Here is a 25,470-nt window from a genome sequence, read left to right as displayed (position 1 = left end):
CCTTGCTGCAAAATGGCGCCTCACGCTGGGGCCCCTGAATCAGCATAATTCACTCGCCAGTGAGGCGGTCTCGGACTGGGATGAACAGCTCTACCAACCAGTCAAACACAGGAGCTTTGATGCCGTACTTTCCATGAGCCACTCAGGCACGAGCTGTAAGTCTAGGCGACGCTGACATCACGAGAAGGGGGCGTGGCTAAAGCGGTTTCCTTTCGCGTCGGCTAAATTTGGGCCAATGGCAAGCAGGAAGCCGCTGGTGAGTGGCGTAGTGCCAGTCCAATGGAGGCTGGGGGCGGGCCTCAGACAGTCTATGCGGGTTGCGGGGCCCGGGTGCCGGGCGGCTGTTTCCTGTCCTGGTGCATGGTGGTCGGACGAAGGAATTGTTGGAAAATTTTCTCGGAGGTTCGTATATAAATGTGTTTTTACCCAGTGTGCATTATTCTCCGCCCGGCCGCCGCCCTCAGCGCGGCGGCGCGGGCCCAGTTGGGCCCGGGCTCCGGCCGTGGCTGCTCAGTCTTCGCTGCAGGCCCTGCCTATCCTACGGCCGGCCGCGGTAGAGGCGGCTGGGCAGAAGCGGAGTTTATTAATAACCCGCGGCCGCCACTCTGGGGCGGCGGAGCTTTTCTTGCTGAGGACGCAACCCCCGCCCCCCCGGTTTCTGCCCGCTGTTCCCCGCCTGTTCCCCTCAGGGGACCGCTGAGGGGAGGGAGGAACAAAGGGGAGGGTGGAGCCCTCGGGAGCCCGGCGGCGCTTCTCGGTTTGACCTCCGCGCGGAGCGAGTCCCCAGGCGCCAGGCGGCTGCCTAGGCGAAGCTCCTCCGGCGAGGACGCCGGGCCCACGGTCCGCCCCAGTCCCCAGCTGGGGCGCTGGCGGCAGGGCTGGACAAGGGCCCGCTCGGGACCCCAGTCTGCAGATCGCACCCAGAATTTTCTCCTCCCCGGATCGTGCACAGATTTGTTTCCCTGACTTGCCTTTTTTTAGGCCCTTGAGACCCGACACTGAATATTAATAATTGGCAGTTTTATCATTTTGGCTAAATAGTGAATGAATACTTATAGATGTTTTGTAACATTTCATTGTGGAATGTAAACCAATTTTTATTCTCCTTTTGCTTTTTAGCATTAATTTTTTTTCCCCCACATTAACAAGTCAGAAATGTAAGAAAGGAGTACCATAGCTAAATGTATTATTTGTTTAAAATCAACTTAAGGCTTTGTTTTGGAAGTGTCTAACGAGCTGGTATAATTAAAAGGTGTAAAATAAGGGATGTGGTGAGAAATTGTAGGTTTGAGGTTGTGGTCAGCTTTGTCCTGAATCTTACTAGAAGATACTTGTGTTGTGCTATGGTTGACAAAAACCTATGCAATATTTAGTATTTCTTACTGAGTGCTATCTTAAGTTTATCTTTTTTTTTTTTTTCCTTTTTTATACTTATATAAAGGTTCACAGAGCAAATTAGTTTGTTATTAAACAATACACATATTGTTTCCTGACACTGGTTGCCAACCCCATGACATGTCAACACTCTCCCCACCCTCCCCTTCTTGACCTTGGGTTCCCGATTACCAGCTTTCCTGTCCCCTCCTGCCTTCTTGTCCTTGCCCCTGGGCTGGTGTGTGCATTTAGTCTCTAGTCTCATTTTGTGTGCCTGTCCAGTCTTTGGCTGAAGGGTGAACCTCGGGATCTTCAGTTTAAGTGTTTAGGAAAAGAATATGTGATGAGGAGATCACCCAAAAGCCGCGTAATATGCATAATTTTATCCTGGGATATTTTAACTAATTTGGAAATTACTTAAATAGTTCAGGTATGAGTGGCTATTTTGCCCGTAGCCTTTTTTAAAGAAAATAAGAGTTTTATTGCGATACAATTCACATACCTTATAATTCATGCATCTAAAGTATAGAATTAGATGGTCTCTAATATATTCACAGAGTTGTACAACTCTCAGCACAATTTTAGAACGTTTTCGTCACCCCCAAAAGGAACCCTGTACCCATTAGCAGTCACTCCTGGTATCCCCTCAGCCCCCCACACCACTCCCAGCCCTTGGCAATGACTCATCTACTTTCTCACTAAATGGATTTGTCTATTGTGGACATTACTTATACATGAGATCATACTTTATGTGGTCTTTTGTGACTTTTTTCACTCAGCATAACGTTTTCAAGATTCAATTATGTTGCATATATCAGTATTTCATTTCTTTTTATTTCATAATATTTGTTTCAAGTAATATTTCATTGTAGGGATATACCACATTTTATTTCTCCAACAGTTGATGGACATTTGAATTGTTTTCTCTTTTTGGCTATTATAAATAGTGTCGCTGTGAACATTTGTGTACAAGTTTTTGTGTAGATGTAAGTTTGCTAGGTCGTATGGTAACTCTTCTTGGGGAAACACCGAACTGTTTTCCAAAGCAGCTGCACAATTTTATATTCCCATCAGCAGTGCACACAGCTTCCAATTTCTCCACATTTTGCCAGCACTTGTTATCACTCTTTTTGATTATATCATCTAGGTGGGTGTGACATGGTATCTCTTGTGGATTGGTTGTTTTTTTCCCCCTCTTAATTGGGTAAATATATAGGTACCAAAACATTTGCCATTTCAACAGTTTTCATTTGTACTCTTCGGTGACGTTACTTGGGTTCACCGTGTTGTTCAACCATCACCGTGAAACCATTCCCAAATTTTTCCATCACCCTTAAGAGCAGCTCATTTCCACAAAGTGTTGTTTAACGTTTTCAAGGTTATCCACGTTGTAGCGTGTATCAGGACTTCGTTTCTCTTTATGGCTGAGTAACATATTCTATTGTGTATATACGTGTATACACACACAGACGCCACACGTTTTGTTTATCCATTCATCTGTTGATGGACGGAAATCCTGGTGGCGTAGTGGTTAAGTGCTACAGCTGTTAACCAAAGGGTCGGCAGTTCGAATCTTCCAGGTGCTCCTTGGAAACTCTACGGGGCAGTTCTACTCTCTCCTATAGAGTCACTATGAGTCGGAATCGACTCGACGGCACTGGGTTTGGGTTTGGGCTTTTGTCAATGGACAATTAGGCTGTTCATACCTTTCGGCTATTGTAAACAGTGCTGCAGTGAACATTGGTGTACAAGTATCTGTGTTCTTGCTTTTAATTCTTTTGGGTATATACCTAGGAGTGGAATAGCTTGATCATATGGTAATCGTGTTTAACCTCTTGAGAAATTTTCAAACTGTTTTCCACAGCAGCTGTACCATTTTACAATCCAGTCAGCAATGGATGAGAGTTTCTGTTATCCACATCCTGGCCAGCACCTGTTGTTTTCGTTTTTCTTAATCGTAGTCTTCCTAGTGGATGTGAAGTTTTGATTGTAGTTTTGATTTGCATTTCCCTGATGGCTAATGATGTTGAGCATTTTTCATGTATGTATTGGCCATTTGTATATCTTTTTTGGAGAGATGTCTAATCAGAGATCCTTCGTGTATTTTTTTATTGGATTATTTGTCATTTTATTATTAAGTTGAAGAGTTCTTTATATGTTCTAGACACATGTCCTCTATCAGATATATGATTTGCAAAATGTCCATACCCCATACTTTGCACTGGGATACTGCTTTGAAGTCAGGGTTCATCATATTCTTCAAGTAAAGATGACCTAGCTTCATTGGGGAATTGTGCCTCTACTGTTTAGCTGTTATTGTTTATAATGCATATGTAGTTTATGGTGAAGTGAGGAGAATTTTTCTGAGTATTGAGGTGTTCATAATTTCTTAGTTTTATGGTTTTTATCTAAACTTTAAAATCTGAGTTTTTATTTAGGTCTGAGTCTATGAGCTCTTGACTTTATTTCAGGACATAATGATTTTTGAAAGATGTGTTGCTGCCTTCTGTGCTTAATGTGCATTTTAAGGGTTGGCCTTCATAAGATAACATTTTAAGCTTTATCGTACTGTCAATCAAGATGATTTTGTTTTTAGGTGGATTTAGACTGGGAGATCCACTCTCATAGAAAACAATGATATGCTTTTCTCCACCTTTTTCCATACTTGTTATCCTGTCTTAAAACTCTGCTGCAATGGGAGCTCCTCACCTTGTAGAAGTATTTGTACATTAATATGTAGACACAGGCATTTAACTCCAGACTACATTTTTTGTATTTAAAATTCCACTCCCATTTACCCGAATTTAACTCTGGCTAAGCACTGAGTGGAAACCCTGGTAGCGTAGTGGTTAAGAGGTACAGCTGCTAACCAAAAGGCTAGCAGTTCGAATCCACCAGGCACTCCTTGGAAACCCTAATGGGGCAGTTCTGCTCTGTCCTGTAGGGTCGCTAGGAGTCGAAACCAACTCAATGGCAATGTTTTTTTTTTTTTGTTTGTTTGTTTTTTAAGGCACTGAGTTATGACCCCTGTTGGTGGAGTGGTTAAGTGTTTGGCTACTAACCAAAAGGTCCACGGTTCAAACCCACCAGCCATTCCACAGGAGAAAGATGTGTGGTGGTCTGTTTCCGTAAAGATTTACAGTCTTGGTTTAAAAACAAGAAGAAAAAAACACTGCTGTTGAGTCGATTCCAACTCATAGTGACCCTATAGGACAGAGTAGAACTATAAGTCGGAATTGACTCAACAGCAATAGGTTTTGTTGGTTTTAGAGGCACTGAGTTAAATAATTTGTTGAGTGCTTTACATATATACATAAATTCATAATTCTCACTAGAAACCTAAGGCAAGTACTATTGTTATTTTGCAGATGTGTCAACTAAAGTATAGAGTAACTTGTCCAACTATCATGTGACAAAGCTGGGCTTGAACCTATGACTGACTCAAAAGCCCAGTCTCTTAATCTACTCAGCAACATACAAAGTACCCTCTTTATTTTCATTGTGCTTTCAGTGAAAGTTTACAGCTCAAGTTAATTTCTCGTACAAAAATTTATACACATACTGTTTTGTGACATTAGTTGCAATCCCCACAATGTGACAGCACAATTTCCCGTTCCACCTTGGGTTCCCTGAGCCTGTTCAACTAGTCCTGTCCCCTCCTGCCTTTTCATCCTGCCTCCGGACAGGAACCACCCATTTGGTCTTGTGTACCTGATTGAGCTAAGAAGCACACTCCTCATGTGTACTGTTTTTTGTTTTATAGTCCTGTCTAATCTTTGTCTGAAGAGGGGGCTTCGGGAATTGTTCTAGTTCTAGGCTAACAGAGCATCTGGGGGCCAGAATTTCGGGGGTTCCTGCAGTCCCTGTCAGACCATTAAGTCTGATCTTTTTACTTTTGAGTTCTGTCCTGCACTTAGTACCCTCCTCTTTAACTTTAAAAAAGTGAGACGTCTGTAGTTCTTAGAATGATATAGTGTTTTGAATAAAAAATATATATATAAAATGCTATTGCGTGCGTGTTATCATGTTGTTTATATACATCTTTGAGTTAAATAATGATGAATGCATTAGACCTTGTATTGAAAGTACAGAAATTTATATAGTATGGAGGTAATGGTTACAAGAAGTTACAGTCATTTAAGTTAGTGGCAGTTAATACGTGATATATACCCACATACAGCAACGTATTGTAAAAACTAAGGCACGGTGAAAAGAGCATTAGAATAAAAGAAAGTCTAATATTTAATCCTATCTCAAGGAATTAACTAGTCACACTCTGGTACCAATTGGTTATCAAATATTTAGTAAGCATCTACCATATGCAAAAAAAAAAAAAAAAAAAAAACCATTACTGTGAAGTCAATTCCCAATCACGGTAACCCTATAGGACAGCTTAGGGCTGCCCTGCCAGACTCTTAACCACTGCGCCCCCAGGGCTCCTACCTTGAGCCAGGAATTCTTATGTTGTTGTTAAATGCCCTCGAGTTGGTTCCGACTCATAGCAGCCCTATGTACAACAGAACAAAACAATGCCCGGTCCTGTACCATCCTTGGAATTGTTGCTGTGTTTGAGCCCATTGTTGCAGCCACTGTATCAGTCCATCTCCTTAAGGATCTCCCTCTTTTTCACTCAACTTTACCAAGCACGATGTCTTTCACCAGGGACTGGTCCCTCTTGAGAACATGTCAAAGTACATGACGTGAAGTCTCGCCATCCTCGTCTCTAAGTAGCATTCTGGCTGTACCTCTTCCAAGACAGACTTATTCATTCTTCTGGCAGGTCATGTTATGTTCAGTATTCTTCACCAACACTGTACTTCAAAGGCATTAATTCTTCTTCGTCCTTCCTTCTTAAGTCTTCCTTTTTCATTGTGCAGTTGTCATATGCGTATGAGGTGATTGAAAACACCGCGGCTTGGATCTGGTGAACCTTAGTCCTCAAAGTGACGTCTTTGTTTTTTATCCCTATAAAGAGGTCTTTTACAACAGATTTGCAATATCTCATTTGATTTCTTGACTGCTGCCTCTGTGAGCATTGTTTATGGATCCAAGTAAAATGAAATCCTTAGACAACTTCAATATTTTCTCAATTTATCATGGTGTTGCTTATTGGTTCAGCTGTGAGGATTTTTGTTTTATGTTGAGGTGTAATCCATACTGAAGGTTGTAGCCTTGAGTCATCATCAGTAAGTGCTTCAGGTCCCTTTGGCTTTCAGCAAGCAAGGTTGTGTCATCTGCATATCACAGGTTGTTAATAAGTCTTCCACCAATTCTGATGCCACATTCTTCTTCATATAGTCCAGCTTCTTGGATTATTTGGTCAGCATACAGATTGAATAAGTATAGTGAAAGGATACAACCCTGACGCAAACCTTTCTTGATTTTAAACCACACAGTATGCCCTTGCCCTGTTCAAACGACTGCGTCTTGGTCTATCTATAGGTTCCTCATGAGTACAATTAAGTGTTCTGGAATTGCCATTTTTCGCAGTGTTATCCATAATTTGTCGTGATCCACACAGTCGAATGCCATTGCATAGTCAATGAAACACAGGTAAACATCTTTCTGGTATTCTCTGCATTTCAGCCAAGATCCATCTGACGTCAGCAGTGATATCCCTTCATAGACACTGAGAACTCAGTGGTGAACAGGAAAGACAGGGCCTCTGCCATCATGGATCTTAGAATTCACTTACGAATTCTGATAAGTGCTATGAAGAAGATATAGAAAGTGCTGTGATAGAGAATAGGATAATGGTAGAATGGGACTGGGGCCCTGGTGGCACAGTGGTTAAAGTGCGTGGTTGCTAACTGAAGGGTCAGTGGTTCAAACTCACCAGCCGCTCCATGGGAGAAAGATGTGGCAGTTGGCCTCTGTAAAGATGACAGCCTTGGAAGCCCTATGGGACAGTTCTCTGTCCTGTAGGGTTGCTGAGTTGAATCAACTTGACAGCAGCGAGTTTGGTTTGGTTGGTAGAATGGGATAGGACCTATTTTAGATAGAAGGTGATACCTGACTCTGCTGCTGTTGTTGTTAGGTGCTGTTGAGTCAATTCCAACTCACAGCGATCCTAAAGGACAGAGTAAAGCTGCCCAATAGGGTTTCCAAGGCCGTAATCTTTACGGAAGCAGAGTGCCACGTCTTTCTCTTGTGGAGCAACTGGTGGTTTCGAACTGCCAACCTTTCAGTTAGCAACTAAGCACTTCAACGGTGCACCACCAGGGCTCCTTGGCTCTCTGCTAGAGAGGGAAATAGTATTCCCGTCAGAATAAACTATGTGCAGAAGCCCTGAGGCAGGAAAAGTTAAGTGTGTTCTAGGAACTAAAAGATCAGTATTGCTGGATATATGTAATGAAGGAGAGCAATTGTAAAGCACTCTGCAAACATGAGTTGTGTTAAACTCATTAGGTATTTATGAAACATGTAATCATGGGTGTCAAAAATCCAAATCTGCGTAAGATGCTGTACCTACTTTTGAAGGCTTAAAGTCTAATTCGGCAGACTGGAAGCAAGTGTTTAAGGACTGATAAAAGGAGAGAAAAGCGCTAAATTTCAGGAGCCAGAAGCCTTGTAGCTGAAAACAAGGTTCTGTAAGCTTCACTTTCCAAACCTGAAAAAAAAAAAAAGAAACGTGTTGAGTACTTCCTGAGTGTTAGGGACTTTCTATACGTTATTTCCCTTAATCCTTACCAACAGCCCTATCAGGTTCGTAAGGAGCCCTGGTGGTGCAACAGTTAAGGTGGTGGTTTGAACTCACCCAGCAGCTCCAAGGGAGAAGACTGGCGATCTGCTAACGTAAAGATTACAGCCTAGAAAACCCTACTCTGTCATATGGGGTCTCTGTGAGTCAACATCAGCGCACTGGCATCTGACAACAACAACATCACGTGTGTGCTTTCCCATTTTTTAAAGAGGAAACTGAATGAAGCTCTGCAGCAGGTAAACTGCCCAGGAGCCAAGCAGGATTCAAATACATAGCTGTCCCACAAATTATACAACCATGTACAGATTAAAGCTATGATGATCAAAACATGACTAGCAATTCAGAGTGGCCTGAGCTACAAGCCAAATGCTGTAGGATTCAGATAATAACTGAAATCTGGATAGTGCGGGAGAGGCACCTCGAGTCAGGCTCTTCCCTGTGCCTGGACTGCCCTTGCTGCTTCTCCGCACCTAGGAATTGTTACCTTTTAGGTCCACATTCACGTTATTTTTGTTGTATCTGTGAGGCAAAGGTAATGCTTCTGGTGTAAAAAAAGTTACTAGTTTTATTTTAAAAACTGTGAAAATAATACCTGGCTAAAATTTATTTTTTTAACTTATAAAATGTATATGATCTGGAGGGGAGATGAGAGGGCAGAGGGGATTAGAAGCTGGCGGCATGGACATGAGAGTAGAGGGAAGGAGCGGGCCGTCTCATTAGGGGGAGAGCAGCTAGGAGTATATACACCCACCCAGAGCCATCTGGAGTATATAGCAAGGTGTATATAAATTTTTATATGAGAGACTGACTTGATTTGTAAACTTTCACTTAAAGCACAATTAAAAAAAAAAAAAGTATATGTCCCTGGAACCTCCTTGATAAACCTCCTGGTAAATGAAGACAGTTGATCATTCTACTAAAGGAATTAATAGAGTTCAGATCGTGAAATTTGGACTGTACTGGGAAAATGGGAAACTTAAAGATTTTGTAATAGAGGCATGCTGTGGATTTTGGAGCACTTGAACTGTGCTGTGGAGATTAGATGGGAGGAGAGTAGGAGTGGATTTTCAGAAATTGATAGAATCAAGTAGATAATGGTCTGTCCCATTGCTATTGAGTCGATTCCCACTCATGGCAACCCTGTGCGTTACAGAGTATACTGCTCCATAGGGTTTTCTCTGCTGTAATCTTTGTGGAAGCAGATTGCCAGGCCTCTCTTCATGGTGCCACAGGGTGGGTTTGAACCACCCACCAACCTTTAGGCTAGCAACCGATTGAACAGTTGTGCCACCCGTGAATGATGGTACTCTGAATTAAGACAGTCTGAGAGAATTGAATGGATTTGAAAGATAATTAGGTCTTAACAATATATAGCATTATTTACTTGATTTTAAATTTCGTATGATGGTATATGTTGTTATTTTCTACCTCTTTTAGAAATTATTTAAGTTAAACACATACTTTATTTCAGTACATATTCACTGTAAGGAAATAATTGCAGAAGCGGTATCCTTAAGTAGACAAGAGGAGATATAAAAAAAAATTAACCTTGACCTAAGTTTCCCCCTTATACAAAATTAACTTAAAATGGATCAAAGGCTTAAATGTAAAGCAAACTATAAAACTTTTAGATAAAAACATAGTACTAGAGTTTGCAAAATGTTATCATGGAGGAAACTGAGCAACGGTCACAAGGAATCTGCGTTATTTCTTATAACTGCATGTGAATATATAATTACCACAAAATAAAAAGTTTAATTAAAAAATTCTTAAGTAGACAGGCGAAGATAGAGTCTAGTACACAAGTAGGTAAACCAATGAGTCATCAAAGGATACCTTCCCTTCTTTTGCTTATTCCCGGGAGATATGTGAAGAATTCAGTGAAGCAACATAAGAATTATTTAGTCTGAGTTACAATCCATTTTCAATTCCATTTAACATTTTAGCCCCAGTTGCTTAGCAGTCTGTTTGCTAAATATTTCATGTTTGCCTGCTGCAAAATCATACAGCACTTGCCACATTTCTATAGAGTTTCTTTTTTTTTTCCTTATGCTGACACACACCGTCATCTTCCAAAAGGGCAAGAGCTTTATCATAAGCATCATTTCTACCTTGGTGATTCCGACAGTGCTCCATGACAGCCGACTCTGTGTGTGATTGTGGCCCATAAGTTCATTATTAAAGGAAATGAAATTGACTACCTTTCATAAGGTGACCCTTCCTGAAGATGTCAAGTTCATCTTATACAGTCATTTCCACACCACCTGAGAATGTCGGTGACGGAAGTGATCAAGACTTGCTGATGGATGTGGTATGAGCGACTGTAGGGTGATCTTTGGCTTGTTGGGACCTTTTCTTCACCATCATATTTTCATCTTGTAATTATTTTCTTAACAAAGGGCAGTAACTGTATCACAGAGTCTTTTGAAAACTTTGAAAATAAAATGAGCTGTACACCTGCCATCATTTATCACCTCTGGTAATTACAGTTTTCATCTGAGCTCTTCTGAGTTCTTTCTCCCATCACTACACCATGTATTTGCTGGAAGTTTGTGTCTAGTAAACAGTCATCTGTGGATCTTTCAGTTCCATTGGATTTTTTTCATCAGGATGAGAACCATAGTTACTGAAACTTTCCTAAAGAAATTTAACCATTATCAGCTTTCAAAAAAGGGAATTTTTACTTAACTGCAGTTATCATGTCAGTTACCTGTTAATGCTTCATGTTGTTCTAGTTATTTGGAGATTTAGGAGTATTCAAATGAAAAAGACAAATGCTATTTAGCCTGAGTTAAAGTTAAACCACAGACATTTCTTAACATTATGACGCCAGTGACTTTGTAATCTGCCTTTTGCAGAGTTCATCTCCTGGATAAATACTGCACAGATCACACAGCCTTTCCCCCTTGCGTTTCCTTACCTTATTTCTGTAATGTAGTGATGACACTTGCTCTGAAATTAGTCTGTCCCAATCCTATCCTTATCAGAGGTGTTAAGAGCCGGGTACCAGTGTTACTTTGAGGCTTCTGTGGTCGTCTTTGGAGGTGGCAAGCAAGTGTTAATCCTCTTCATTAGTTTGTAGATGTTTCATCCTGCTCTGCCAGCTGTTAGAGAATGTGGACCTTTCAGGAATCCCTGAAAAGTCAGCCTCTGACTGACTTACCGCAGCACTGATAACCTTTCCGTGAGTCTGAACTACAGTCCCTCAGTACAGCTTTGGTCCAAAGAGGGTACAGCTTACAGTATTTCTAAAACAAAAATCTTTAAACGGTCTTAAATATAATTGCAAATTATTACTACTGTCTGCATATTGGAGCCCTGGTGGCGTAGAGGTTAAGAGTTTGGCTGCTAACCGAAAGGTTGACAGTTTGAATCTACCAGCCACTCCTTGGAAACCCTATGGGGCAGTTCTACTCTGTCCTATAGGGTAGCTATGAATCAACTCAATGGCATTGGGTTTGGTTTTGGGTTTTTGGTATCTGCCTGTTGCTATTTAAAATATTGACACTAAAATCAGATATTTTATAGGCACTAGAGTCAGCAGTGAGCAAACAAAAACCTGTGTCCATTCTAGAGGATGGGGAAACATAATTAACAAACAAAATAAGTAAATATATGTGACATGTCAAATAACAAGGACTATGCAAAAATATAAAGAGGGGAAGGGGAAGAGGGGCAGGGCATGCCATAGTTGAGAGGGTTAGGAGGTGCAGTTTGAAGGAGGTACAGGGTTGGGTAGATAGGGAAGCACTCGTTGAGGTGACATTTGAACAAAGACCTGAAGGTAAAGGGATGGACCATGAAGATACGCGAGAAGTCCATTTCAGGTGGAAGGATCAACAAGTGTAAAGGTCCTGAGGCAACAAAATGCCTAGCATGTTTAAGGAAAAGCAAGGATGTCAGTGTGGCTGAAGTGGAATAAATGAAACAGAATGATAGGAAATGAGAGGCAGGATCATTGACGTTAAAGGCCAATGTAAGGACTATTAGCCTTTGTTCTGAGGAGAAGTCATCGAGGGCATTGAGGACATGAGAGATATAACTTTTTTCTTCCAAAGGGCACTCTGCTGTGTTGAGAGGATATTGTCGGGAGGCCAGTGTAGAAGCAGGGAGACCAGTTAGGATGCTTTTGCAGTAACGGAGGTGACAGATGGTGGCTTCGATCAGGGAAGTAATGGGGAAGGTTGTAAGAAGTGGCCAGGATAACGATAAATTTATGAAGATTGAGTCAACATGATCTGCTGATGGATAGTATGTTTTCAGTCACATCATATGCATGCGAAAGCTGGACAGTGAATAAGGAAGACCGAAGAGGAATTGACGCCTTTGAATTGTGGTGTTGGCAAGGAATATTGAATATACCATGGACTGCCAAAAGAATGAACAGATCTGTCTTAGAAGTACAACCAGAATGCTCCTTAGAAGCAAGCATGGCGAGACTGTGTCTTACATACTTTGGACATGTTGTCAGGAGGGATCAGTCCCTGGAGAAGGACATCACGCTTGGCAGAGTGCAGGGTCAGTGGAAAAGAGGAAGACCATTAACGAGGTGGATCGACACAGTGGCTGCAACGATGAGTTCAGGCATAACAACAATTCTAAGAATGGTGCAGGACCGGGCAGTGTTTCGTTCTGTTGTGATAGGGTCGCTATGAGTCAGAAACAGCTCAATGGCATCTAACAACAACAACAGTATGTGGAGATCTTAAACCATGTTAAACCCAAAGAACTGTAATTGTGGGAATTTTAGACAAAACTGATAGGCAAGATTTATCAGTGTGCACAGTAGTTTCCTACTGAATTATGAAAAGCAGGCCTTGGAGTTTAAATTAATACTGTTAACTCATACTAAGTGAAATTTTGGTTAATTTCAGGTACTGCTTACTTCCCTAGCAGTTTTTTGTGGTTCATAAATATTCTTTATTGCTTTTATTTACTATGCGTTATTCTTTGTTCTCAAGCACATATATTTTTCTTCAAGGTAGAAAATGTTGTTAGCCCAGATAAATCGAGATTCTCAGGGAATGACAGAGTTTCCTGGAGGAGGAATGGAGGCTCAACACGTTACCCTGTGCCTGACAGAGGCAGTAACCGTGGCAGGTGAGCAATCTTGCTTAAAGTGATCGTATGGGTCTGGAAATACCACTTATCTCAAGGGAAAAATGATACGTTACAACACTGTCTTTATTTCACAGTTCCTAATTTAACATAAACCTAAGCATTTCTGTGAGCATTTTTACCTTGCTGTGGATGCTGAGTACAATAGGGCAGGGAAATATATATTTTTTAATACTAAAATTCCATTTGCTTCTAAGTTAGGCTCTATGCCTTTTTGTCTAGTTCTCATTTTTAAAAATGTATTTAAAATAATTTAATCAGCACGCACGTATAATGGCTATCTAAAGGAAATAATTTTTTTTAATAGATGGTGACAATTTAGAAAATATGGAAGGTGTAAGCTTGCAAGCAGTAACACTTGCAGATGGTTCTACCGCTTACATACAACACAATTCTAAAGGTATGTGCCTCATATACAGCTGATTGGTTAATACCAGTGATTTATAACCTCAGAGTTGGAGTACCTATCAAGTATATCCCCCTTCCAATCCCTTCTAAAAATGCTTTATAGCATGGTAATTTTAAATCATTTCGATTTAACGTAAATTTTGTTTCAATAATTTGGAGACACCCTTTGAGATATTTGAAGAGTATCAAAATTAACTGGGGTCCAGGTTTGGGCGGAGGGGTGTCCCTAACCTACTTCTGCTAGGGCCTTTCTTGCTTCTTTACTTCAGGTTATTATTTATAAAAACATATAAAATATGCCTGAATAAAGACCTTTGATTTTGCTTTTATAACATTATCTGTGAGTCAGTGTTTACTTTGCTCCAAGAAACAGCCCAGTTTTCAAACTTTTTGATTTTTCTGAAAACCTACTGAGCACATGTGTACATAGACAAGGGTGTTGTACCCCCAGGGGGTGAGAATGACAGTTGGCCTCCATATCTGTCTATCTTCCCAGCTTCTGCTTCCCCATGGTCAGGGTCACTGTTCCTCAGGGACTTTGAAAATTATGTAGCGTTTCCACTCATATAGCCTGCTGTGGTGAGCCACTCTTCCTCTTGAACTCATCTAAGAGAAAACTGGAAGGGAGGAAGGATGGCTGAGGGAGGATTTTCTGCTTTCTGTAGGATCACTGGATGTGTTATTGAATTGCCTCAGAACATTGAGGGAAGAATCAAGATGAACATGATCTTAAGTAGTGTATGTTTTTATAGTTGATATCATTTTGAAATTGTATGAAGTTTAAAATTTTTTGTTTGTGTTTATTTATTGGTTTGAATCTTGTGTTTCAGATGGAAAACTCATAGATGGCCAAGTCATTCAGTTGGAGGATGGCTCTGCTGCCTATGTTCAACACGTACCTATACCGAAAAGTAGTAAGTATTTAAGATACAGCACAGGAAACCATCCTTATTGTCATACTTCGGTATCTGCTGTCTCCAGTTCTTTTGTCCTGTTTAAACTTGGTTCTGATTGCTAATCCTCCTTCTGAAAGAATAGATCAATGGATGTCAAAGAGAGGCGCTAAAGACCGTCTTAACACAATCAAAATTTTCTCTCGAAGATAATGGAAAAGAAGTTACTGGATTGCACTCTGGAGATAAATGGGCAAGAGTCCTTAGCAAGTTTTCCTAATATTTAAGCCAAATCCTGCATTTCTTTCATTTTCTTCTTCTTTCAACTCTCATTACCCCCTGTTATATATTCCTAAAATAAGCATTCTAGTTTTTTTTTTAACCTTTAAACACTCAGATCAGTTTTATTGAAAATATTTAAATATCCGAGAACCAGTAAGAGTCAGTATAAGTTGTTAAAATGTGTTTAATGATTTATTGACTCTGTTGTTAAGTGAATTCATTAGAGTATGCTTAGAAAACATGGGATCTAAATGTAAGCATTCTTTTTGAGCAGGGGACAGTTTGCGGCTAGAGGATGGTCAAGCAGTGCAGTTAGAAGATGGAACTACTGCATTTATTCACCATACCTCCAAAGGTAAAAATGACTTTGGAAATAGGAAATAAAAACTAAAGGAGAAGTAGAAGTGTGGGAGAAATGAGACCTACCTTTAGCTGCTGAAGTGCTGTCATGTAAAAGAACAACTGTACTTATTCTCTGAAGTACAAGGTGGCAGATTTTGGCACGGTTTAAGGAAAAACTTTTAACAATTTGAGCTGTCCGATAAGAGGCTGGAACAGAAAACCTCTGGTTCCTGGAAGACTTCAAGTAGAGGCTGCTTTCAAAACATGAAATTAGACATTTAAGAATTAAATTATTAAAAAAAAAAGAATTTGAAAATCGAGATTACAGTTGCTGAAATAAGTTAAATGGTATTTTTCTTCCAGCCCCGTCTCCAAAAAAGAAAAAGTTAAATTGTTGATTTTTTTTCTTCCTCTTAATTATCATTTCTTTAGTAAGGTCCTTTGCCTGCTGTGTTTGTCTTTACTTTAAATTAAATCTTAAAAAAATCTGAAGCAAATATAGCAAAATGTTAATGTTTATTAACGTTGTGTGGGGAGAATCAGGGATTTGAGGTGGATTGCATAGGAATGGAAAGCCTAGCTCTGTAGCCAAGTCACCTGGGGTCAAATTCTGGGTCAGCCATTTGTTAGCTGTGTGACCTTGAGCAAGTTACTTAACCTCCCTGTACTTTAGTTTCATCATCTATAAAATGAGGATTATAATAAGTATCTACATCAGAGGGTTGTTGTGAGGACAGAACATGAAACACATGTGAAGCCCTTAGAACAGCTTGTCACATAGTAAATGCTCAGTAAGTGTTAGCTAGCATTACTTTTGGCATCTACTTGATGGCAACAGGTTTGGTTTTTTGGGGTGGGGTTATTATTTTTAAAATATTTTATTATAGAATGACTTAACAAGTTTTAGAAACATTTTATGTAAACCATGAACTTTTTTTTTTTTTGTAGTTAGAATTAATCATAAAAATTAATCATACTCATTGTAATTGGCTAGATTTGTTACTTCACAGTGCTGTTTTATAGCATTTATACTCATACAGAAACCCTGGTGGCGTAGTGGTTAAGTGCTATGGCTGCTAACCAAGAGGTCGGCAGTTCAAAATCCGCCAGGCACTCCTTGGAAACTCTGTGGGGCAGTTCTGCTCTGTCCTATAGGATTGCTATGAGTTGGAATCGACTCGACGGCAGTGGATTATACTATTATACTATAACTATTGGTATAGTTATTTAGAGGAAATAAAACCCTGAATTTTGGAGTCATATTGACCTGAGTTGAAACCCTGGTTTCTGTACATACTGATTCTAATTGTTAATTGTTAGCTTTTTAAATTTCTTGTTACTAAGGAAAATGACTTAACTTCTGCAAACCTTAGTGTCTCTATTTGTACAATCGGGGTAAATATACCCACCTCACAGAATTGTTGTGTGGTTTAAATGAAATAATAGCATAAAGCATGTCGCCCAATGCTCATAGTAAGTGTTCTGTAAAAGTTTATTCACCTCTTCCTTTAAATATGTAGTCATTTATCAGACTTTAACTTAATGCCCATCTCTTTCATTCCCTCAGATAGTTATGACCAGAGCGCATTACAAGCGGTTCAGCTGGAAGATGGCACCACAGCTTACATTCACCACGCAGTGCAAGTCCCACAGTCTGACACCATCTTGGCAATTCAGGCTGATGGGACAGTGGCAGGTCTGCACACTGGGGATGCAACAATTGACCCTGATACCATCAGTGCTTTGGAACAGTATGCAGCAAAGGTAAGGTATTTTATGAAGTCAAGAATGTCCCAAATGCACCTTCTTTATTTTTCATTAAGAGAAAAGAAAAGAAAAAAAAAAAGCCCACTTTAACAAATAAGAAACTAGCAATTCAAGGTCAAAACCAGACAGCGTCAAGGAGTGGATCAGCATTTCTGTTAAAAAAACTGAAACGTAGAAAAAAAATTTGGAAGAAAAGCAAGGGAATGGGGTAGGGGCTTACATCCAATAAATGAATGGCGTAACCCACAAAAAGAAATATTCAGTGAGTGCCATAAACGGACGGGTGAAGTATAGATGGAACTGCTTATGAATTAAGAAGTAGAAATTAGAGACTGGAAAAGGTAAAGTCTCAATTAAGTTTTACATCCCAAGGGCTGATTTTTTTTTTTTTTTCTTTTCTGCTTTGAAGGTGTATCTTATATAATTTTAAAAGGGTTTTTTTGTTTTTATTTTTACTTTTTTTTATAGGAATTTTCTAATGTGCACAAAAATAAGATGGTAATGATAGTCCATGTACTCATCACTCAGCCTAAACAGTTATCAAAATGTAAAACTTTTTTTAAGCTTTATTTTATTCCCATGTTTCTAGGTGTCCATTGATGGAAGTGAAAGTGTAACAGGCACTGGAATGATAGGAGAAAATGAGCAAGAGAAAAAAATGCAGGTATATAAAGCTAATTTTTTATATAATAACTCCTTTCTGTTACCATTTCTAGGCCCTTCTGTGGATGAAAGCAAGAATAGGGAATCACTGCCACTCTAGGAAAATCTCAATTCAGAAAAAAACGTGTATGTGTTAGGCAGCAGCCTTCTCAGACTGTCTCATATCACAGGGTTTGTTATATGGATGAAAGTGGCACTAAAGGGAATAGAAATATCACGGAGATCCAGGAATAGCCTGGTTTCTGGAATCTAAGGCAGCTTTGGAGACCAAGTAATCTTTTTCCGACCACCCCAACCCATGGCAGTTCGTGGGTTCTTTTTCTGGGGCTCTGCCATTACTGGGATTAACCCCTCTCCTGCTACTTCATCTCTTTTTTTTTTTTTTTTATTGCTACTTCTCTTTTTCTGTCTTTTTATTTCTTCTGTTTCTAATTGCCTCTGTATTTTCCTGTTTAAATGCTATAGAGCAGATCCAGCCTAGCTAATTATCGTTGTTCCTACTGGGCAAAGCTTTTTGTACTTTTTGTACCAGGATGCTTCCTGGGCTGCAGATGGCCTATGAGGTAGCTGCCCTTGATTCAAATGCTCACCCTGGAACCAGTCATTGGCTACCCCTTATCCAGGTAACAGTCTAGAGCAGCAGTGGTTCTAAATGTTGTGCAGTAGTTACAAAGAAGTCACAAATGGATCCTTGGAGATGTCCCATACTTCAAAAATTCAAAACTTGCATAATTTAAGACAAATTTCAGTGGTGCTCTTTATTTTCTTCTCAGCAATTATCTTTAATATTTTGCTGAGTGCTTGCTCATTCTTCACAGAGTTTTATCATATTTAACTCCCATTCTTAAGTTAATGCTTTGGACACATTTTTCAACTTGGTCATTAGTAACACCACTTAATGATATTGAGTCACACTATTATTTATCAAGATGATAATAATAATAGTAAATGATAAAATAACAAGAATCACCAAAATCAGTGGTAGTTTGATGCTTATCAACACTGCTAAATAGCCAATATTTCTCTTCACGAGTTGAAGTGGTGCCATGAAGTGGCAATAGTATAAACACTATTTGCAATTCACTAACCCCATCGGCTTTGAAATTATATGATTCTTGGCAAAATTTTCAATTCTTTGGCTTCACATTACTTCACATTTTGTGAATAAAGTGAAACTAATATTTTTTACAGTGCACTGTAGGGTTGCTATGAGCCGGAATTGACGGCAACAGGTTTGGTTTTTTTTTTTAATGTCAAATTAACCTAAGTCACACGCTAATAAAATGCAAACACAGTGTAAATACATGCAAGAGATGTAGGTCAGTGGCTTGAGGTGGCCCATTGAAAGTTCTCTGTTTCTAATTAGTGACTAAAAATGAGAATTATTTCAAAAGAATATTTTTAAAGAAAGGCAGTTGTAACTACACTTGGAATAAACTAATATAGAATGGGTCTTACCAAAAAAATGAATGAATTTACCACTGGGCCATGCAATGTTATAATATACTATTATGATAAAACCCAATTCACATGCAAAAATTAATTTCTGAGCCCCAAAACAACTAGAAATTCCCAGAACTGCTGAGGCAAAATGTTGTAAAAAGTCCTATTACTGTTCATCTACAGACATGTAGTCATTTGGTGTTGGTGTCAATAGACAAGAAATAGGAAACAGTTAAATAGGACTCATTGTTGACTGTAGCTTTTTCACCTTTGCCCTTTGTACTCGTGATGGTTAAGGTTGTGTGTCAGCTTGGCTGGTTTGGCAGTTATGTAATGATGTAATCACCTCCATGATAAGATCTGATATAATGTGGTCACCTCCAAGATGACATCTGCTGTGAGCAGCTAATCAGCTGAAAGGGAGTTTCCATGGGGTGTGGCCTACATCCAATATATATGGACTTTCTGGCAAAGCTTGCTGACCTCCAGTTCTTGAGACTTGAGCCAGTAGCTTTTCATGTTGCCTGCTGATCTTGGAATTGACTGGCCTCCGCAGCAAGTGACAGGTATCCTGCTGTCTGACCTGCCAGTCTTGGGTTTATCAGCCCCCGTGGCTATGTAAGTCAGGAGAAGCCTCCAGCCCGATGCCTGACTCACAGACTTTGGACTTTTCAGCCTCTACAACCATGTAAGCCATTTCCTTGATACAAATATCTTTCTCTCTATATATATATGTGTATACATACATATACACACTTAACTGGCTTTGTTTCTCTAGAGCACCCAGACTAAGACATTTGGTACTGAGAGTGGCTCTAGAGAAACAAAGTTGTTAAGGGTGAGCTTTCTAAATTGGTTATGAAGTCTGGTAAGTCTTAAAGATATTGATGTCTCTGCTTCCATTAGTAAAGGGGGCACTGCTAATCCATGGTTTGAGGTGGCAGTAAAACTCACTGCCATTGAGTCAATTCCAACTCATAGTGACCATATAGGACAGAGTAGAATTGCCCCATAGGGTTTCTAAGGCTATAAACCATTACAGAAGCAGACTATCAAATCTTTCTCCTGTGGAGTGGTTAGTTCAAACCACTGACCTTTCGGTTAGCAGCCAAGCACTTTAACCACCGTGCCGCCAGGGCCCCTTGAGGTGGCAATAGAAATACTCAAAATATCACCACCAATCGATAAAATGAGACTAATATTTTTTTATACTGCACTGTGTCACACCCGCCTAAGTCAATCTCTAACAAAATGCAACCACAGTTTAAATATGTGCGAGTATTGGTGAAAGTTGAGTCTCCAGGTAATCGCACATTTGATACTTTTCTACAATTTTGTCAATGAGAAGTATAAAGAAGCTAGTTGGTTTGGCCCCACTTTCCCTAGACAAACTGATGAAAGAAAGAGATGAACTCAGAGCTTCAAAGTCACAGCTCCAGCACCACATGAATGACCTCAAAGTTGCCACTGGTGCCTTTAAAGAAAGTCTTATTTCTTATAATAACAGAGCTGATATTGCTGAAAACAAAACCAAAAGTCTTATTGTGAGAGTGGCTGAATTACAATGCCAGTTGAATTCCCAACCTCAAATGGTATCTGAAGTAAAAGTGAGGGTGCGATTGAGAATAAATGGGATCCTGAAACTTGGGATGGGGACGTATGGGCAGATAATCAGGAAGCTGGGGACACTGAGCCCCTAAATTCTGTTGAATCACTCCTACCAACAAAACCATTAGGCCCTTCACCCCCATCTGTTGAGTTTAACCCAGCTGTGTCTTTGAAGAGCCTTTGTCTGAGTCATCACCTGGGGAGATGCCTTAAAGGCATTGCTGAACGTTCTCAAAACACATCTCCACTACCCATGTTTGCTTCTAGACCTATAACCAGACTTAAGTCTCTGCAAGCCTGAAAAGGTGAAGTACAAAATGTGATCCAGGAGGAGGTATACTACATTCCAAAAGAACTGCTTGAGTTTTCTAATATGGAGAAACAGAAACCTGGGGAATTTTTGTAGAAATGACTGTTAAGGGTGTGGGGTAATGGTGCAAGGAACATAAAGTTGAATCAGTCTGAGTTTATTGATGTGGGTCCACTAAGCACAGATTCTTCATTCAGTGTTTCACCTCAGGAGGTTAGGAAAGGATGTAATAGTTCATTTGCTTGGGTGGTCAAAATGTAGTTTACACGGTGGCCTACACTAAATCTAATTGAAGTACCAGAACTGCTTTGATATACTGTAGAAGAAGGTATCCAAAGGCTTAGGGAGATTGGCATGTTGGAGTAGATTTATCAGGTTAGACCCACAGACCCACACATGGAGTGCCTAGATGACACTACTTTTACCACAACGGTAAGGAACAAAGTTGTGAAGGTAGCCCCAGCATCCTTGAAGACTGCTGTGATTGCTTTTTTATATAAGTCAGATTTGACAGTGGGAACTGCTGTAACTAAATTTAGATACCTAACTACAGTGGGGCTGATTGGAGCCCGTAGTGGTAGGGGCCAAGTGGCAGCACTCAGTTGACGGAGACCAGGTGGATGTGGTTACCATAATGGACAGTGGAGTCAAAGCAGTCTGACGTGTATGGATTTATGGCATTGGCTCCTTAGGGTGTTCCTAGGGGTGAACTAGATGAGAAATTTGCAAAATATTTACTTGAGCTGTACAAGTGGAAGAATTCTAGGTCAAGGGAACAGCAGTCTAACTGAAATTTCCAGAACAGAGAATCCGGACCCTCAATTCCCAGACTTGTGCCAGTTTACACACCCACAACTCATTGAATTAAGGGGAGGCTGGGTCTCCTTGAGGAAAAACCCCACTACACTACCAAAAATTTGTACTGTTAATCTTTTTCCCAACTTCCCCAAAGGGATCTATAGCCTTCTATGAGAGTGACTGTTTATTGGGGAACAGGAAATAATCAGACTATTCAGGGATTACTGGACACTGGCTCTGAACTGACACTAATTCCAGGAGACCCAAAAGGTCGCTGTGGCCCACCAGTCAGAGTGGGAACATATGAAGGCCAGGTTATTAATGGAGTCTTAGCTCAGGTTTGGCTCACAGTAAGACCCTGAACCCATTATGTAGTGATTTCTCCAGTTCCAGAATGCATAATTGGAATAGATATACTCAGCAACTGGCAGAATGCCTATATTGGATCCCTGACAAGTGGAGTAAGGGCTATTATGTTAGGAAAAACCAAGAGGAAGCCATTAGAACTGCCCCTATGTAGGAAAATAGTAAACCAAAAGTAATACTGCATTCCAGAGGGATTGCAGAGGTTACTGCCACCACCAAGGACTTGAAGGATGCAGTGGCATTGATTCCCACCACAGCCCCCGTTCAACTTGCCTATTTGGCCTGTGCAAAAAAAGACAGTTGGATTTTGAAAAAAGACAGTGGATTATTGTAAACCTAACCGGGTGGTGACTCCAGTTGCAGCTGCTCTTGCAGATGTGGTTTTATTGCTTGAGCAAATTAATTTATCTTCTGGTACCTCATTTACATCTATTGACCTGACCAGTGCCTTTTTCTCAAGGCTAGCAATACACCTTCAGTATCCTACCTCAGAGCTACATGAATTCTTCAGCCATATGTCATAAGTTAGTCTGCAGGGACCTTGATCACCTTTCCCTTCCACAAGATGTCACACTGCTCAATTACATTGATAACATTATGCTGATTGGACCTAGTAAGGAAGACGTGTCAATGAGTCTGGACTTACTGGTAAAACATTTGTGCGCTAGAGGGTGGGAAATTAATCCAGCAAAAATTCAGGTGCCTTCCATCTCAGTGAAATTTCTAGGCATCCAGTGATATGGGACATGTCGAGATATTCCTTCTAAAGTGAAGGATAAGTTATTTCATCTGGTGCCTCCCACAACTAAAAAGGAGAAACAATGCTGGTGGGCCTTTTTGGATTTTGGAAGCTACATATCCCTCATTTGGATTTGCTACTCCAGCCTATTTATCTAGTGACTCGAAAAGCTGTTAGTTTTGAGTGGGGCCCAGAACAAGAGAAAACTGCAACAGATTCAGGCTGCCATGCAAGTCACTCAGCTACTTGAACCATATGATCTAGCTGATCCAATGGTGCTTGAAGTATCAGTGGCAGATAGAGATGCTGTTTGGAGTCTTTGGCAGACCCCTATTGATGAATCACAGCACAGACATAGGATTTTGGAGCAAAGTCCTGCTATTCTCTGCAAATAACTCTTCTTTTGAAAAACAGCTTTTGGCTTGTTACTGGACCTTAGTAGACACTGAATGCTTAACCATGGGCCACCACATCACCATGCAGCCTAAGCTGCCCATCATGAACTAGTTGTCTGACCCACAGAGCCATAAAGTTGAATGTGCATAGCAGCAATTTGTCATTAAATGGAAGTGGTGTGTACGAGATTGGGCCCAAGCAGGACCTAAAGGCACAAGTAAGTTACATGAGAAACTGGCCCAAAATCCCATGGTCTCCGCTCCTGTCACATTACCTTTTTGTCTTCCAGTCTGCACCTATGGGGCTCATGGGTAGTTCCTTATGATCAATTGACTGTGGAAGAGAAAGCTTGTGCCTAGTTTACAGATGGTTCTGCACAATATGCAGGCACCACTCAGAAGTGGCCAGTGACAGCACTGTAACTCCTTTCTGGGACCTCCTTGAAGGACAGTGGAGAAGGAAGACCCTCCCAATGAGCAGAACTTAGAGCAGTGTATCTGGTTCTTCACTTTGCTTGGAAGAAGAAATGGCCAGATTGTGATTATATACTGATTCATGGGCGGTAGCCAGTGATTTGCCTGAAGGGTCAGGGACTTGGAAGGAACATGATTGGAAAATTGTGGACAAGGAGGTATGGGGAAGTGGTATGTGGATAGACCTCTCTGAATGAGCCAAAGAAGTGAAGATATTTGTGTCTCATGTGAATGCTAACAAAGGTTGACCTTGGCAGAGGAGGAATTTAACCATCAAGTGGATAGAATAATGTTTTCTGTGGAAACCAGTCATCCTCTTTCTCCAGCCACACCCATCACTGCCCAATGGGCTCATAAACTAACAGGCCATGATGGTAGGGATGGAGGTTATGGATGGCTCAGCAACATGGAATTCCACTCACCAAGGCCAACTTTGCTACAGCCACTGCTGAGTGCCCAATCTGCCAGCAGCACAGAACAACACTGAATCAGTCCCCAATATCACACCATTCCTTGGAGTGATCAGCCAGCAATCTGGTGGCAGGTTGATTACATTGGACTGCTTCCATCATGGAAAGGGCAGGGTTTTATTCTTACTGGGCAGAAACTTACTCTGGATGTGGATTTGGCTTGCTGCATGCAATATTTCTGCCACAACTACCATCCCCGGACTTGCAGAATGTCTTATCCGTGGTCATTGTATCCCGCACTGCATTGTTTCGAATCACGAGACTCACTTGACAGCAAATGAAGTGTGACAGTGGGCTCATGCTCATGGAATTCACTGGTCTTACCATAGTCTCCAGTGAGCAACATCATGATAAATAGAAAAGATTGAAGTTGTCAAGGGTTTCATTTTACTTGGATCCACAATCAATGCCCATGAAAGCAGCAGTCAAGAAATCAAATGACGCGTTGCATTGGGCGTATTTGCTGCAAAAGACCTCTTTTCAAAGTGTTAAAAAGTAAAGATGGCACTTTAAGGACTAAGGTGCACCTGACCTAAGCCGTGGTGTTTTCAATTGCTTCATATGTTTGCGAAAGCTAGGCAATGAATATAGAAGAGAGAAGAAGAGCTGATGCCTTTGAATTAGGGTATTGGTGAAGAATATTGGATATACCATGGACAGCCAGAAGAACAAACAAATCTGTGTTGGAAGAAGTACAGCCAGGAATGCTCCTTAGAAGAAGGATGGGGAGACTTTGTCTCACATACTTTGGACATGTTATCAGGAGGGCCCAGTTCCTTAAAAAGGATATCAAGCTTGGTAAAGTAGAGAGTAAGTGATAAAGAGGAAGACGCTCAATGAGATGGATCAACACAGTAGCTTTCGATCCATGGGTTCAATGGGTTCAAGCCTAACAACAATTGTGAGGATGGCACAGGACTGGGCAGTGTTTCATTCTGTTGTATATAGGGTCAGTATGAGTCAGAACCCACTCCACGGCACCTAACAACAACGACCATGTTCCACATCATCCTGAAACAGCTGGCTTGATAGAACATCAGAATGGCCTTCTAAAGACACAATTATGTTGCCATCTTGGTAGCCATACCTTGCAGGATTGGGGCAGTGTTCCCCAGGAGGCTGTTTATGCTGTAAACTAGCATCCAGTATATGGTGCTGTTTCTGCCATAGCCAAGATTCATAGGTCCCAAAATCAAGGGGTAGTATTAGGAGTAGTACCACTCACTGTTTCCCTAGCAACCCACTCACAAATTTTTGCTTCCTTTCCCAGTGAGCCTATGCTCTGCTGGTCTAGAGATCTTAGTTCCAGTGTGAGGA

General features: G+C 40.7%; 1 protein-coding gene across 4 annotated transcripts in view; it reads left to right on the top strand.

The window, feature by feature from the left end:
- Nucleotides 1–291: 291 nt before the first annotated feature.
- The window catches only part of ZNF143 (zinc finger protein 143), a 69,707-nt gene continuing 44,528 nt past the window's right edge, over nucleotides 292–25,470 (top strand). For 2 of the 4 annotated variants that reach the window (XM_064288453.1, XM_064288450.1), the window contains exons 1-7: nucleotides 308–402; nucleotides 13,063–13,177; nucleotides 13,503–13,595; nucleotides 14,434–14,517; nucleotides 15,050–15,133; nucleotides 16,688–16,884; nucleotides 17,477–17,551. In XM_064288453.1, the coding sequence (XP_064144523.1) occupies nucleotides 361–402; nucleotides 13,063–13,177; nucleotides 13,503–13,595; nucleotides 14,434–14,517; nucleotides 15,050–15,133; nucleotides 16,688–16,884; nucleotides 17,477–17,551 (690 nt within the window). In that variant the 5' untranslated portion in view covers nucleotides 308–360. Of the gene's footprint in view, nucleotides 403–13,058; nucleotides 13,178–13,502; nucleotides 13,596–14,433; nucleotides 14,518–15,049; nucleotides 15,134–16,687; nucleotides 16,885–17,476; nucleotides 17,552–25,470 lie in introns of all 4 variants that reach the window. The other 2 variants (XM_064288452.1, XM_064288451.1) reach the window with 2 other exon arrangements.

This window comes from Loxodonta africana, chromosome 7, assembly GCF_030014295.1.
Source record: "Loxodonta africana isolate mLoxAfr1 chromosome 7, mLoxAfr1.hap2, whole genome shotgun sequence".
In the NCBI taxonomy this organism is placed as follows: Eukaryota; Metazoa; Chordata; class Mammalia; order Proboscidea; family Elephantidae; genus Loxodonta; species Loxodonta africana.
This window is presented reverse-complemented; position numbering and strand designations above follow the sequence as displayed.